Raw genomic sequence first — 16,925 nt, forward strand, 5'->3', positions numbered from 1 at the left:
GTGATATCCCATCACCCTATTCTATTGGTTATTCTGTTGGCTAAAAGTAAGACACGGGTCCCATCCACACTGAAGCTAGGGGGGATCATGCAAAGGCTTGAACATCAGAAGAGGGGGTGACAGGGACTATGAGAGAGTCTGCTGATCACATATAGCAGGGTTGGGGAACATCCAGCCCACGGGCTGTATCATTTTATCTGGCCTTGCCAAGGCAGGACTCAAAATTTAATAAATCTAAGAGCTTTTTTTCATAGCAAAGTCATTTTTAAGTTGATAATTTCGTATGGCCCGTGAGTGGTGTTATAAATACCCAATGGTCTTTGGCAGACAAATGATTCCCCACCCCTGACATATAGGAAGGGAGAAAACACAATTCTTGTCACTTCTATAATTCTATCACATCAGTGGTAAAGCCTCATTGACAGTATTTATTTAGGTTAAATGACAAATATTTCAGATATTAGAAAGTCAGTAGAAGCTTTCTTCCTGTTTCTTCACTTAATTAGGCAAAAATGAAAGTTTTTCTGCAGGGTTCAGAAGGTTGTCTTACTGGATAATATTGCATTATTATTATAAATAATTGTTATTAATGAATTCATTATAAAACAGAATGCTTATTAAGTAAAATCCTGATTTTGTTTCCTTCAGAAAAGTGACAATGGCCAAGGAAGTTATCCTCAATCTTATCCTCAAAATATACTCGTCTTAAAAGTCCTTTAAAACTTTATCTGTTATACTTCCCCTCTATGAAATAAGCCTATATTGCTTTTGTTATTTTACAAATGTATAAATCAAGTCATAGACTCAGAGTTAATCTGGAGTAAAGGTTGTAGACACCCTAAGAGTTGATCACTTCATTTTTTACTAACTCCATTTTGCTTTTTATTCAAATTTATTAGTTTGGCTGGGATTATCTTGAAAATGTATCATCTTGATTTTATCATACCTGTCTGTTCTTTTGTTCCTTGTCTGCCATTTTGTTCTTTCTCTCTCTCTTTCATCATTTTCTATTCCATTGATTACTTTTAGAGCCCATCTCTTCCTACCATTTTCTAGCATACATTTTTTTAAATAGAATTTTTATCTTTCCTACACTATGCATATAGGTGTTTACTTTATTGAAGTCATTAATGACTTGATAGCTTCCCTCTTAGAATCACTGAAGTGAATTAAGGTATTTCCTGTGAGATTTGGTCAATTTCTCCTTGACTTGAATTATTATAATCTGTACATGTTTCTGCTTCCATTTTGTCATTACTTATGGCCCTGAAATAATGATTTCTCAAAGGGTTGAAGAAATTTGGGATTATGTTCTACACTGTCCAAATGGGACTCCTTCAGGGTTGAGTCACTTAAGACATTTTAGTGGAGCTGAGAGTAATTTTAATTAAGATCTTAAGCTTATAAACATGATGAATCTTTACTAGGAGGAAATATATACATAGGATTGAAAATAAAATGAATAAATAGATATAGGTACTTTTTCTCAACCTCTAATTTTAGAGATGTAAGTACATTTTTTAAAGATGAAGCAAAAGCAAACACAATATAAATTAATACATCAAAACCATTATCAATGAATAATAATCTCCTATTTATATTTCTAAAAACCAGAACACCTTAGTAAACTTACACTTGGGTCCATTTAAAATTGTCAAAATCAGGTCCAGTTACCTAGGTATTTTCAGAGGTCAGGATTTTCTTGCCATTGGAGCCATGATATAAAAATTTCTTTGAGCAAACAAGTGTCTACCACATGTGTGCATCACCTAGGTGTTGCATGCAAAAACTTGGATGTTCCAGACCTTTATTTCTATCACCCAGATGGCAATGCTGCTGGTTTGGTTTTCTTAAGAATTTGGAGTCTTGCAATATATGTTAGAGATCAGGAGGCTAATACTAACCTGATGCAGGTGCCGTTGTTGTGGCATTGATGATGAGCACACCAAGGGACATGGCAGTTCTCAATGTTCTTTCCACGTAGTGCTTCATCAGTGATGATTAATTCTTTGTTGTTTACTTGAAGCTTTCCAATGCAGCCCTTGAACCCATAAATATGGCCCGCATTCTTATGAATCTTAACATTTTCAGGAATATGGCCAAGGAACATTGATTCAAAATGTACCTATAGGAAAAATAGCAACAAACATCCTATATAATCCTATATAATAAAGAGGTAATATGCAAATTGACCCTCACACCCTCACACAAGATGGCCACCCCCATGTGGTCAAAGATGGCCGCCACAAGATGGCCTGCAGTGGAGGGCAGTTGTGGGGGACCATGCCTGCAGGGGAGGGCAGTTAGAGGCGACCAGGCCAGCAGGGGAGGGCAGTTAGGGGCAACCAGGCTGGCAGGGGAGGGCAGTTGAGGGGGACCAGGTCTGCAGGGGAGGGCAATTGGGGGGGGCCTTCAGGGGAGGGCAGTTAGGGCCGACTGGGCTGGCAGAGAAGGGTAGTTGGGGGTGACCAGGCCTGCAGGGGAGGGCAGTTAGGGGGGACCAGGCATGTAGGGGAGAGCAGTTGGGGGTTACTAGGCCAGGAGGGGAGGGCAGTTGGGGGCAATAGGGCTGGCAGGGGAGCAGTTAGATGTCGATCAGGCTGGCAGGGGAGTGGTTTGGGGGTGATCAGGCTGGCATGCTGGCGAGCAGTTGGGAGTCAGCAGTCCTGGATTGTGAGAGTGATGTCTGACTACCGGAGGGTCCCAGACTGGAGAGGGTGCAGGCTGGGCTGAGGGACATCCCCCACCCCAGTGCATGAATTTTGTGCACCGGGCCTCTAGTTTTCTTACAAGGTGTTAAATTATAGGAGAAGGGCCTAGGATATTTTGTCCTATAATTGCATGTTTTTCTATGTTAAACAGGTTTCAATTGTGGGCTAGTTTTGTCAACCTACCTAGTAGGAGGTAAAGTAAATTACATTAGAAAAGGGCCCCTCTTTTATATTTCTTTATATCTTTCACAATAGCTAATAAATTTTATTATAAAAGATTGGCATTTGACAAAACTTGATTACTTTGAAATGTATTTTAGAACTCACGTGTATGCTTTTCAATGTGAACATTATCAAATAATAACTGATAAAGAAAATTAAACCTTGTTATTTAATTATTAATAGATATTGAATTGTGCTACCCCAACTCCTCATGCATATGTTGAAGTCCTAACATCCAGTACCTCAGAATATGACCTTGTTTGAAAATAGAGCTTATACTCATTGACCAGAATGATGATAAAATCACTTGCATGATATAAATTGCTACTTAATCTCTCCTTTACAATCCTCCAGCAACATAAATAAATTGAACTTTTATCGTTCAGATGTACATAAAATGCAACGTTCCTCAATGGGGATCTATGAGCTACACTTGAAGTCTGGATGAACTGGTAATGAGAATGTGACCTTCAGAACTGTTAGGCATATGACAGGTCAATGCAGCAGCATTGGTGTCCAGTTTATGTCTCTGATGTGCTTATTCCCCAAACTCACTCACTCAGTCCAAGCTGATTTCAGAAAGTATTTAATTTGGTATTACTAGAGCCAAATAATTAAGTTATGACTGGTGGGATGAGATGATGTGATATGCCCAGTAATATTACTTAATATTTATACTAATTTTTTTGGTTTAATGCAAATGTGCTTTCATAGAACAGAAGCATGTGTAATTAGAGGAACATCAAAGCATCTCTATGACCCATAGTAGATCAAACTAATTATATTATTTGAGCTCTTATTCTTTTTTAGTGACTTGGGCTCTGCTCCTAAGACCATTCCTTATTTTTGCCCCCTAAGTACCTCTTATGGGACTCATATATAGTTCCCCAAAGTATGAATACCTTTGGGTATAGTGGGGTGGCAGTTTCAAGGGGCAATAATAGAGCCCTCAGGCAGCATAGGAGTATGTCAGTTTGTTTTCCCATCCTTTTTTATATGCTAAGTCCATTTATACCAATTACTCTAACAAACTATTAGCAGAGCTCTTTTATCGCCTAAGATAAGTGACTCACTGCTAATGCAATCTGGGATCTATCAGGAACCTGCAGACTCAGCGCATCCAAGGCTGTGACCTTCCTCTCATTGAGGATCTCTGACATCTTTGTGTATTGATCACACACCTGGAACAGCAAACCTCTCACTGCTTTGACAAGTGTGCTGTTTTAGCACAAAACTGATAGAGGATGAAAGAATATCCTCCTCTAATGTCAGCAGTAGGCAGATCAGAGGGGAAGTCTATAGAACTATCTATGATTTATTAGGCCATTAAAAAACACCCAAACAATAAAAATAAATGGCTCTTGTATTTCTTCTGATCTGAGGCCCAAACTTAGTTGGAGCCCTGAGATGTCTAAAAAATCAGCTGTCGTTGACTGCACATAGATAACCATTAAGATGGTTGACTTCCTCTATCCCCAGACTCTCAATTATCTAAGAAATGCCTATTGTGTGTATAATCATTCCTACGAAGACAGGTCTTTAAAATAAGTCTTTTCTAATAACTCCTTGTGAATCAGACTATGGAGAATAGAGTCTGACATCAAGATATGATCTTACAAGATAAAACCACAGAGAACAGACATGGACAATCAAGGAGGAATCATCAAGATAATGAAAAATATGAATGGTGACTGAGGGGAAAGGATTCCACATCTGACAAGAATGAATGAACAGTTCCTTTCCCCTCAGAGTTTCTCTTTAAAGGAAGAATATAGCACTCTTTTATAATATGTGGGAATACAATAAGAAGATAGGCAAAAGGAAACAAACTTTTTAAAAACTGGAGAGTGAGGGTAAGAAGCTGTTTTACCTGTTTTCTGTTTTGTCTTCATTTAAATTTAGATATTGGGGTATTACATACATTTCTGTTATAATATCTTGATTCAATGTTTACTTTTGTATTATATCCTCAAGTCTGTCTGAAGTTGAATTACTTTTGTGTTAATGAAATATAGGAAGGTAATTGCAAATGTATTTCTTTGTTAAGATTAACTATCATTGGCAAATATGTTCTCCCATGCAGTGGGATTTCTTGTTGTTTTGCTGATGGTTTCTTTTGCTGTGCAGAAGCTTTTTATTTTGATGTAGTACCATTTGTTTATTTTCTCCTTAGTTCCCATTGCCCTAGGAGTTGTATCGGTAAAGATATTACTACGACATATGTCTGCTATTTTGTTGCCTATGGCTTCTTCTAAGATTTTTATGGTTTCTCATCTTACGTTTAAGTCCTTTATTCATTTTCAGTTTATTTTTGTGTATGATGTAAGTTGGAAGGGTTTAATCTCAAAAATTTATAGGGAACTCATACAACTTAACAAATGGAAGATAAACAACCCAGTCAAAAAATGGGCAAAGGATCTAAATAGAATCTTTTCGAAAGAGGACATACAGAATGCCAAGAGACACATGAAAACATGCTCAAAGTCACTAATCATCTGAGAGATGCCAATCAAAATGACAACGAGATATCATCTCACACCTGTCAGAATGGCTATCATCAACAAACCAACAAATGACAAAAGCTGGCGAGGATGTGGAGAAAAAGGAACCCTCGTGCACTGCTGGTGGGAATGCAGACTGGTGCAGCAACTGTGGAAAACAGTATGGAGTTTCCTCAAAAAACTAAAAATGGAACTTTCATTTGACCCAGTAATTCCACTTCTAGAAATATATCCCAAGAAACTAGAAACACCAATCAGAAAGGATATATGCACCCCTATGTTCATAGCAGCACAATTTACAATAGCTAGGATTTGGAAACAGCCTAAGTGACCAGCAGATGAGTGGATTAGAAAACTGTGGTACATCTACACAATAGAATACTACGCTTCTGTAAAAAACCATTTGCAATAGCATGGATGGATCTGGAGAGCATTATGCTAAGCAAAATAAGCCAGTCGAAGAAAGATCAACAATATCACATGATCTCACTCATTTTTGGAATATAATGAATATCATAAAATGATGAACAATAACAGATACAGAGACAAAGAAGCATTGAATGGATGGTCAAACTTCAATGGGAAGGCAGAGGAGGTTTGGGGGGTGGTGGTAAGAGATCAACCAAATGATTTGTATGCATGCATATAAGCATAACCAATGGACATAGACACTAGGGAGGTGAGGGCATGTGCCGGAGGGGTGGGGAGATCAGCGGGAGGTCAATAGGGGAAAAAGGAAACATATGTTCTACTATTTGTAATACTTTAAACATTAAAAAAAAGACTAACTATCACAGTGTACTTGTCTTTTTCCAAGAATATAATGACAAAATTGAAACAAACTGACTTTCATTTAGTGTTATTGCAGATTTTTGTATTTAATAGCACCTGAATTATATGCAGACAGATTCAAAACTAGACACATGGAATCTTGGAATAAAGATAGATAAGAGATGTTGGGTAAATATTTGTGAAAAGGATTTATTTAAATAACTTTTCACATTTGATTTATATCTTAAATTCTTTAAGACTGTTTAGAGACATTAAATGAAAGGGAATTAAAAGGCAGAAGCAGTATTTGTCCAAACCACCCATCCCTTTGCTGTTAGTCCCTCTTCTCTCCCCAATAACATGATAATCTGTGCATTTGTGGTCTCTTTTATATTAATTTATACCCCTTTTGAAAGCTGGGCCTCCACCCCTCATTACCTTGGGGTTCTCATCATCTATAGCAGCACCTTGCAAATAGGAGGTTTGATACAAGTTTGTATATATGATCTGATTCATGAAACTCAATCCTGCTTTTCTTCAGTCTCCTACTTGGCTTTTCGGTCTCTTCTCCTACTTTATTTGGCCTTAGAAACTTGCTAGTTTGTCAGATTCAGTATAAAGGGAGGTCCTCACTGAATACGATCCAAGAAGGAGTATTAATATGGCTTTAATACGAATATATCTTCATATGTTAAATAGCATAAAGTATAGGCAGTGTTTATATGGAAGTTCTTGAGTTACATATGAGATTAATATCAAGAAGCTCACACAAAGGGTTATTTTTTAATTTGAAAAATATCAGTGACATCTTCACTGGTCCCATACTTTACAGTTAAACCTCAGATTCTTAAGGCTTTCCAGGCTAGAAAACATTTTCAAAATAATATCTCAATTTGTTGAAGGAAGAACTGAACTTTAGTAAATAATAAATTGAATTGCTACCCTGTGAGCACATGGATACAGGGAAGTGGAGATGGAAAAGAAGGATGTGAGCTTACTCTTGTCTACAAGGAAGTTAAATGTTATCTGGTGAAATCAATCACAAAGAAATTAAATAGTCAGAAAAGAGCAGCTTTCCAGTCAGTAAGATGGAAGAATGGGAAGTTCCAGACAGTCCTTCCTTTCCTCATGGAGACATTGGTTCAACAATGCACAGACAGCGTGTGCATATGAGAAATGTGTAGGTTCAGTAGAGAGGCACCTGCATCTTGGGGGACCGTGAAACCAGCGGTATTGAGGCCAGTGGGAACATATGTGGCACTCACTTGCCATAGCCCTCCTCTAGGCTCAGTGGAGCAAGATTCAGGGAGAACTTCCAGTTTCCAGCTTCTCTTTGGGGGAAATAGAAAACTGAGACCTATGTCCTGTGTGTAGAATTTTCAGGGTGCCGCCTAAGGGACTAATTGCTGACAGGTAAGGGTGCCAGACTGGGGCCACTGAGAACAAAGATGAAGGTTTAGACCAGTAAGTATTCACTCAGCATAGCTCCTCCCCCGCCTCAGTGGGAGAGAGTAGGTGAAAGCCCCCAACTCCTGACTTCTTCCTGGGGAAGGAACAAGTTGGAACATGCATCCAAAATTACACTTTTCTGAGACTGGTTTCTATTTTGCCTGACCTGAAGCTCTGATGAGACCCAGCATAGTCTAGAAACTTGGGGGCTGCTGAGAACAAAAGAAAACTGGGCTGCTTACAGCAGCTCCAGAGAAATGGCAGTTCTGCTGACAGAGAGCAGAGGGAATAAAAGATTACAAGCACCCTAAAAAAGACTGGCAAATTCGTATAGTAAAGAATTCACACACAAGTCTAGAAAAGACACACCCATTAAAAGTTTTGAGAGGGTCCCAGAATCTCTAGCTGTGCTATTTGGTGTAGGTCCTTTCTTATACAAAGCCATCCCATAAACACTGGGAGAGATGGTTGTTTTTCCAAATGTGTGGATCCCATCACAAAGTGACAAGGCACAAGAAGAAACAAGAAAACATAGCCCAGTCAAAGGAACAAAATAAATCGCCAGAAACCAATCTCAAAGAAATGGAGGTATATGAATGACCTGACAAAGAATCAAAACCTAACTGTCACAAAGCTGCTAAATTAGTTTAAGAAATTGAATCATGAAGAAAATGAGAATATCAACAAAGAAAAACTATAATAAAAAATCAATCAGAAATTTTGGAGCTGAACCCCTCTAGAAGGCAGCAGTGATTCACTCAGATTTCAGAGCACTTGAGTTGGGATGAACACAAGGAGGCAGAATATTGTAAAAAAGACCTCTTTAGAGAGCCTAAGTGAACTGTTGCTTTACCATCCTGAAACAATCCCAATTCTTTTCAATTTAATCATAAATTCTATTCCCATGTGCTGGTCTCTGTGTGTGCATGCGTATTATTACTTGGGGCACTCTGATCAGTATTTCATTCAGTCAACCTATAGGGTGAGGAGACTGATTTGTCACAAAGGCTGCAGACATAAGACATATTTATCATTTTCAACAACGAAAAGATATTTATCGAGCATTTGTTGAATTCTATTTATTAAAGATGTGATCCATTGAAGACTATGTTAGTAGTATACTGTATGCTATTTATAAGAAAATATGAAGCTTTTATTATAAAAGTGGATGACCATAAGAAATTAAGAAATATAAAATCACACTGAATACTTTACATTAGATATTTAAAAAAAAACTAGTAGTGTTTCATATATTTTCCACGATTTGAATATTCTATGTCTTGAATCTAAATATTTGGCCATCTTGGGCTCTAGCATGACTCCTTAAAACCAATTTTATTCCTACTTAACAGTCTGTCCAATAGTTTTGAATCAAGTGCAGCAGCAAATGAAGAACAGTAGAGTGTATTATAAAGGAACAAAAAAGGGTTGGGAATAAGAAAACCTGGGGTCAAACCTCTATCCTTCTCACTATGAAATTTTGGACACCTGATACTCAAGTTTCTTCAGGTTTATGTAAGGGATCATTATTATTACTTTGGAGGATTCTTGTGAAGATGAGATGTGATAATCCATGTGGCCATAATTTGGAAAATGTAATGTGCTTATGCAAATGTTAGATGTTCTTATGTGCTTCTTTTAAATGCCTGCATATACACAATAGAGACTATGTAGAAAAAATGGAAATAAAATGAAATTTCCAATTCATTAGGGCACTACACACTGCAAGCATTAATGTGTGCCAAAATTAGCACTGTGGCGCTCTAATTATACAGATTAACTCTCCATGATGATCGAATGAACCAGGAATTCTTTATCTTAAATGTATTGCTATAAAGTCATAGTAAGAAGCGTGGAATCAACCACATCATTAAAATTAAAAGAATTCAGCAAATTGCCTGGTCTCTGGAGGGACAGACATCTTCTCTTGTTTCAATTTAGCTTCATTCAATATTTCTAAGAAAAATATCCTGGCCAACGTAAATCTGAACAACTGAGAATGGACTTTTTTTTTTTTTTTAACAGCACAGTACAAGCACTACCATGTCCTATAAAAATGTAAGTTTTTAAGCACTCTTTTGTATCTTGCTAATCTTTCCAGATTCCTGAGTTTTTTCTTAGATCAAGAATAATATATTATATGCCAAGTTTGAAAAGAAAGTCAATTTCATGCTAAATTTAATAAAAATTTTATAGTGATAGGCAACATTAAATATATTTAATTATACCTAGAGTATCAAAGATGAATATTCTGGTGTTTTGTTGAGAGCTTTCACAAGGAATAAAAAAATATGATTAACACAATAATTTAAAAATAAGTACTTATTTGGAACATCGAGAGTGCATTTATTATTTGAAACTGGATATATGCATGCCTACCTGAGAGGCATGGGATAGTTCCATTTCTTTCTTCTGTACTGTAACTGTAGGTTTTCCATCTGCAGTCATTTCAATCATACAAGCAACCCCAGGGCTACCAGCAGGCACTGTGAAGCTAGAAATGAAAACAGAAGAGGCCATTGATGTACGTGTTATTGGCGAGAACAGGATAACTTCACACATGGATGGTAAGTACTTCCTCAATGAGAGAGGTACTTTCTGGCTCACAATAATCCTGAAATATGGCTCAACCACGTGTGAACCTTTTAGGATAGATAAAAGATATATTTCTTTTCTAACACTGCATTTTATTCTCCTTCCCTCCTCCTGTCTTTAAATCAGGACTTGAAATGCTTTCAGAAAGTTAAACCCCCACCATACAAAGAGGACTTTATGTGCCTAAGTAAGTATTGATAAATTTTGTGTTAAATGTGGTTGACATATGGTCTCACTCATTGGAGATTGTTGGACAAGTAACATCAATGTTAAATGATGCTAAACTCCCTAGGTAGAAATTTCCCCCTCCCTGGCCTGCAGGGGGAATAGAAATGGAATAAGAAATGAAAGGCTGCATACCCCTGAGCGGTGAGATTACACTGTGATACAGTTATCAGAAAGCATGCTGCTAATGTACTGGCTGGCACTGCTGTTCAGAGATAAAGAAAAGCATAAGGTTAAGGGAATTTGTAGAATGAATGGCAGAAATGGCCAATACATAATTGAAAATTTATGAGAATTATAGAGTGATGCCATCAGAAAAGGTACACATATTAAAGTACTTAACATATTTTTAAAATAGGATTTTAAAAGACATTAAAATATTACCCTGTCTCTTGACATATGTAATAATAGTAACTTGCACTGTGGTGAAGCCTACTTCATAGAGATAGGAAATATTTTTACTAATACACTCTCTGCATATTGAATATGTGAATGATTTTAATGGTCAATTTTGCTTTTCATTTTTTAAATTTTGGACAGTGAACATACCCAGTTTATTATTATTTTTTTAAAAACCCACATATTTTTATTGATTTCAGAGAGGAAAGGAGAGGGAGAGAGAGATAGAAACATCAATGATGAAAGAGAATCATTGATTGGCTGCCTCCTGCATGCCCCACACTGGGGGTCGAGACCACAACCTGGGCATGTGTCCTGTCTGGGAATCAAACCATGACTTCCTGGTTCAAAGGTCGATGCTCAACCACTGAGCCATGTCAGCCTGGCTATTTTGAGTTTTAACCCACTCTCCTAATTTATCCAGGACTGAGTGGGTTCCTAGGATATGGGACTTTTTGTGCTAAAACCAGGGAAGTTCCAGGCAAACAGGATCAGTTGTTAATTCTACTTTTCAAATAAAAAGTCAGTTTTAGAAACACTCATTAGTTAAATCATTTACCAATATTTTTCTTAAAATTAATTGTGGAGACTAAGTGGAATGGGAAAACAAACTGGAACGTTCCTTTCCCCCTCCCCACTCAAAAGAGACAACTGCCTGAAATTCCCTCTTCCCTCTTATCTAGAAATACAAATCTGATATGCTCCTGGCAATACGTCATCCCACTACTTTTTTGGCCTCCACTCTAGTTTATCAAGCTCATTTCTAATTTTGATAAGATCACTGTTGAAAATTCTAGTGATAATTTCTAGGGTGTCCCATTTGTGTGAACTGCATATGGTAAGGATCTATGAAGCACAGTTGCCGTTATAGCTGACATGGGCAGAGAAACCTGTGTAATGCTTTGTACTGAAGATGGAACAGCTCTGAGGTAATGCACATGTCCTTGTTCAGAAATAAGATTTCTTTGTTCCATTTAGAGTCCATTAATTCTAACTCTGAACTGCAGTTCTACAAAAGGAACTTTTGTATTTGCTTTGTGTTACTGCCTGCCATTCCCCCCATCTTTTCCATCAAATGGTTGTTTCTATTGTCTGCTTAGTCCATGTACTATTTTAGAAATTGACATTCTAATTCCACCAGAAGATTTTTTCAGGTTCTTATCACACTCATTTTTATGTCTCATATTTGCTTGTAGACCAAAGTGTGTCATAAGAAACAAAAAATGCTCTATAAACAAATTAGATATTATGCCACATAAATCATTCGAGGAAAAATCTAAGTGCATATCCCTCATGTCTCTCAAGTATTGCTGAGGCCAGCTGAATCTAATGATTTAAAGACTCAAGGATCATATTTTGAGATAATCCATTGACTGGCTGAGTGATCTTAGGTAAACCACTTAACCTTTCTTCCCTGAAGTGTGATTATCCACAGAGGAAGATAATCATTCTTAGCTCATAAATGGTAAGTGAGAATCACATTATTTAATGTACATAAATCATTCAGTGCTAATATTAAAATCCAGAGTTAAAGCAATTATTTGCTGACTAGACAGGGATCTCTAAAGAGATTTTTATTGAAATAAATTGCACAGTCAAGTTGAAGTGTTCATCTACTTCTGCTAACACTGCTTGTAATGGAATTCAAAATGAAATACTTTGGTTGCATTATTTAAAAAATTAAAATGTGATGAAACCAACCTATTTTTCAGTATCCTTAACATTCTGGTTGGCGGACCCATTCAGATTTGGAAAAGGCAATTTATTTAAAATTTTTAGAAGATCCTGCTCAAACTGGAAGTTTAGGTATCCAAAACCAAGGGAAGCATTGTAAAAATGTAAACAATGGGGAGTGGGTTGGTGAATTAAATCAAGTACTTTTATGTAATTGAATTCTCTCCAGCTTTTAAATAGAGACTATAGGATACTAATTAATGGAATGAAAATATATTTGTATAAATATGAAAAGAGGTAAATACAATCTGGATGACACAGCATTTTTATAAAAGTATGCATAAGCAACTATACCAGAACTACTTTCACTAACATGAATAGTGGCTCTCTTTACATGTGGAATGAGAATGGTTTTTAATTTGCCTCTTTTATTTATTTGAATTTTCTGAATTTTGACATTGAACATGTTTCCATTTGACCTCCTAAAACAAAAATTTAGTTTTAATAAAAAGCAAATCAAGGATTAAATGATTCAGTAACATTTTTCTGTGTCCCTGAATTTCATGCTTTCCTTTTAGGAACATCTATTCATCCCTCTTCTTCCTGAGTATATATTTCGCAGGTCTTGTCATGAGAATTTGTGGATAGTAAACACAGTCATATCACATTTCATATCACCCTTGCATAATAGTTTAACTGTGTATAAAATTTGGTGGTTTTTCTTTTAGAACTTTAAGCATAGTACATCATTATTTTCTGTAATTTGTTGCTGATGTGAAGTTCCATTTAAAGGCTGTTCTTTTAATTTTTTTTTTACAGCTTTAAGATAATCTTTTTATCTGTGATAATGAGTCTAGGTGTGGATCAATCATTATTTATCCTTCTTTAATACTCTGAGTGCACTTTTGATCTCAAGAATTACATATTCCTTTAATTTTGGAAAGTTCTCACTTGAATTACCTGAAATACTGCTTTCTGACATTCTCTGAAATTTCTTCTTTTAGATTTTTTTCTAGAACTCATATGAGTTATTTTTAGGAATCTTGTTAAGTTGTTCTCTAAATTTCTTAATCTTGCTTTCATTTTAAAAAATACTCTCTTCATTTCTCTATCCTGTATTCTTCCTAGGCACTATCCCCCCTCCCTACCCGAAGAGTCTCAGGACCATTTATTTTATCTATTGAGTCTTAAACTTCAATGAATATATTCTTTTAACCCCAATATTCTGAATACTTTCCATATTTTTTGGTATTAATTTGCTTTTGTAATTTCTCTTTTAAGATAAATGTTATTTTTTCATTTATGCTTTCTAGCATCCTAAGAATGCTTATTTTTGTTTCTGTCAGATTTTTTTCCATAAAAATGATTTTAGTGGAGGGTTCATTTTTCATTTGCTGATTTGCTTGTTTCCTTTCTCAGTCTTGCCATGTGTTCTGATATTCTGCTGTGCAGCCTCATTTTGAGTGGGAAGTATTTTTGTTTTTCTCTGTCTTCCTCACTCACATGGCCCTAATCCTGTGATCTTCTGCTGCACTCAGCTCTGCCTGCATGATGAGAACTGCGCCTGCTCCTATGGCCAAACTGACCGGCTCCTAAACGAGAATCTTGGGTAATGGACGTTTGGTAGTTCTGTCCTTGATGTTATTAAAGGTATGCACAGGTCCATTCACAGAGCTAGAAAGGATTGCTCGGTGCATTTCTGCTCACGACACTGTGTCTGTGTTCTGTTTTCTTCCTGTGCTGGCAGCTTGCTAAAAGTCAGAATCCCAGATGACAGTGTGTGTATGTGTGTGTGATAGAGGGAGAAGGAGAGGGAAAGGGAGAGGGAGAGGGCAAGGGAAAGGGAGAGGGAGAAGGCAAGGGAGAGGGAGAGGGAGAGGGAGAGGGGGAAGGAAAGGAGGAGGGAGAGGGAGAGGGGGAAGGAGAGGGAGAGGGGGAGGGACAGGAAGAGCAAGTGAGAGAGAGGAGGGAGAGGGAGGAGGGAGAGGGAGAAGGAGGGAGAGGGACAGGGAGAAGGAGAGGGAAAAGGAGGGAGAGGGAGAGGGAGAGGGAGAGGAAGAGGAAGAAGGGGAGGAAGAGGAAGAGGGGAAGGAAGAGGAAGAGGGGGAGGAAGAGGGAGAGGGGGGAGGGAGAGGTAGAGGGAGATACCTCATAAATATTCCTGAGTCAGTAGTTTTAGTGCCCTTTGCCCTATGCCAGTGTTTGGCAAACTGCGGCTTGAATGCCACATGCCGCTTGCAAGCCGTGGTTTGCCACTCTGTTGACTAATGAGTTTGCCAACCACTGTCCTATAGAAGTGGAGCTTCCCACCAGACCTATGCCATGCCAGGCCTGCAGTATTACCTTTTGCTGCTCTGCATTTTTGTCTTTTTCTTGTTTGGGAAGATATTTTCTTGTATATCTTCAGTTATCCTTTTTATTTTATTTTATTTTGTCCATCCTTGTTATGCGTTTGACACTAAGAAGGAGCATTACACTGTGAAGTTACAGAGTCATCTTGCCTAGAATGCCCACATTTTTTCCTTTTATAATAAGAAAAGACAATAATAAAGATCAAACTAAGTCCTTGTCTTTGAAGGGCTGTGTAAATAGAAAGTTATCTTTAATTTGTGAGAGGCAGAATGAAGAAAAACTAAACAATCCATTTGGAGGTGCCTTTATGATTTTGCAAGCTTCAAATTGGGAAGGACTAATTTATTTGGCTTTTTATGTCTCAGGTTTGTTTTGTGCTAAAGGCATTTCAATGCATCTGTCTCACACTGTTTTTCAAAAGCCTGTAAGTAAAGTGTCTTGCTTGCCTTCTAGAGAGAAATAGGGAGTATGGATTTTTTTTTCTTCTCTAAGGTACCTATGTTTGATTTGTTAAATCTGGGAGTTTTATGAGTCACTGGCATTAAACCACAATGAAATTAAATTCTTTAAAGGACTATTACAGTGTTGTGCTGAAGGCTCACAAAAGATAGCTCATGCATAATTGCAGTAGCTATAGAGTTTTGAAAGCATGATATAACAGTAACAAACTGAACAGCACCAACTGCTTCTAGGGAATATTGCAAAACTGATGACAATACCGAATGCTTTCACAGGTGCAGAATATAAATGTTCTTTGTCTTGTCATTAGGTTTGGCTATTGTCCAGCATTAATGTCAGCTTGTCTGTTTAAAATTTTGGACATGAAAGAACTTTGCTAGCAAGTTTCTTTATTTACCTGAACTAGACTTTGAAAAATGAATGGAAAGCCCGAGCCGGGTAGCTCCGTTGGTTGTATCGTCATCCTGATACACCCAAGGTTTGGGTTTGATTCTCGGTCAGGGCACATATAATGAATCAACTAATGAATGCGTAAATAACTGGAACAACAAATCTCTCTAAAATCAATAAAATAAAATAAACAACAAATGCCAAACAAATTCTCTGTATGGATCACATGCAGTATAGACAGCAGTTAAATGAATCTCCAACCAGTCTTAATGTTCACCGCATTAAGGTTTGCTCCGAAGAAAGCATACACATTAAGCTCCAGCTTGGAACGTTCATGAAAAGAATCCTCTCAGGCCAGACTTCGGACTGAGAGGGGTTAACTCCAATTATCAGCAGCGGTGCTCTTCATACTCAGCCCCAAGTTTTAGTTGAGCTGTGAGAGCACTGCACAGGGATACCTGAGGCGGGAGCTCCCAGCAGATGGCAGTAGAAGCACATGGCAGACATGAAGGGACGGAAGGCACCTGGTCCCCACAGATAGAATCTAATTGGTAGTGTGATTGTTTTAGCTCCCTGCTTGCAACAGGAAAACATGGGAAAATATATGTAAAAGATTCTACATCAGGCACTAGGGATGAAGCTGTCCAGGGACATACAGCGTTCCTTATCAGTTCACGTTCCTAATGCGATTGTCATGGCTGTGTGAGCAAATTTAAGAAGATGCAGTTTCAGAGTATGATGTAATGGTTTTATACAGCCCTATCAATACAGCCATGTTTCTGGAGGTTGTCAGTGCGACTCAGCACAATTTATATGTTAAGACAGTGTAGAAAAAGATCAGGCACAAAAGCCAGAGTGGTAGGCCCTTTGCCAAATAAAAACAACACGGACACACTGAAACCATCGCTTTTGGTGTAGAGCACCAAGGAGCTGGTCAGGCTGGCCACACAAACAGACTGTGCAAGGGCCACTCTGTGACCTCCAATTGATTGGTCACTCTGCGACCTCAAGGTGATTGTCCTGAGGACGTCCTGTCTCTGGATGATTGTTAGGAGCTGGTCATTGGTTTCAGATTATTTTATTTAGCTTTTCCTCTCACTGACAGACAGCCCAATTGTAATGAATAATAAATTACAGAGAAAACCAAGCCTTATCCTGTGAAGCACTGATATTAAAG

The 16,925-nt window shown here is 37.6% G+C and overlaps 1 protein-coding gene across 1 annotated transcript in view; it reads right to left on the minus strand.

Annotated features, from left to right (window-relative positions):
* The window catches only part of EYS (eyes shut homolog), a 1,391,558-nt gene that overhangs the window by 220,943 nt on the left and 1,153,690 nt on the right, over window positions 1-16,925 (minus strand). Inside the window, 2 exon segments of the mRNA XM_054722350.1 lie at window positions 1,905-2,125; window positions 10,034-10,148. Coding sequence (XP_054578325.1) covers window positions 1,905-2,125; window positions 10,034-10,148 — 336 coding nt within the window.

This window comes from Eptesicus fuscus, chromosome 10 (genome assembly GCF_027574615.1).
Source record: "Eptesicus fuscus isolate TK198812 chromosome 10, DD_ASM_mEF_20220401, whole genome shotgun sequence".
NCBI classification, from domain to species: domain Eukaryota; kingdom Metazoa; phylum Chordata; class Mammalia; order Chiroptera; family Vespertilionidae; genus Eptesicus; species Eptesicus fuscus.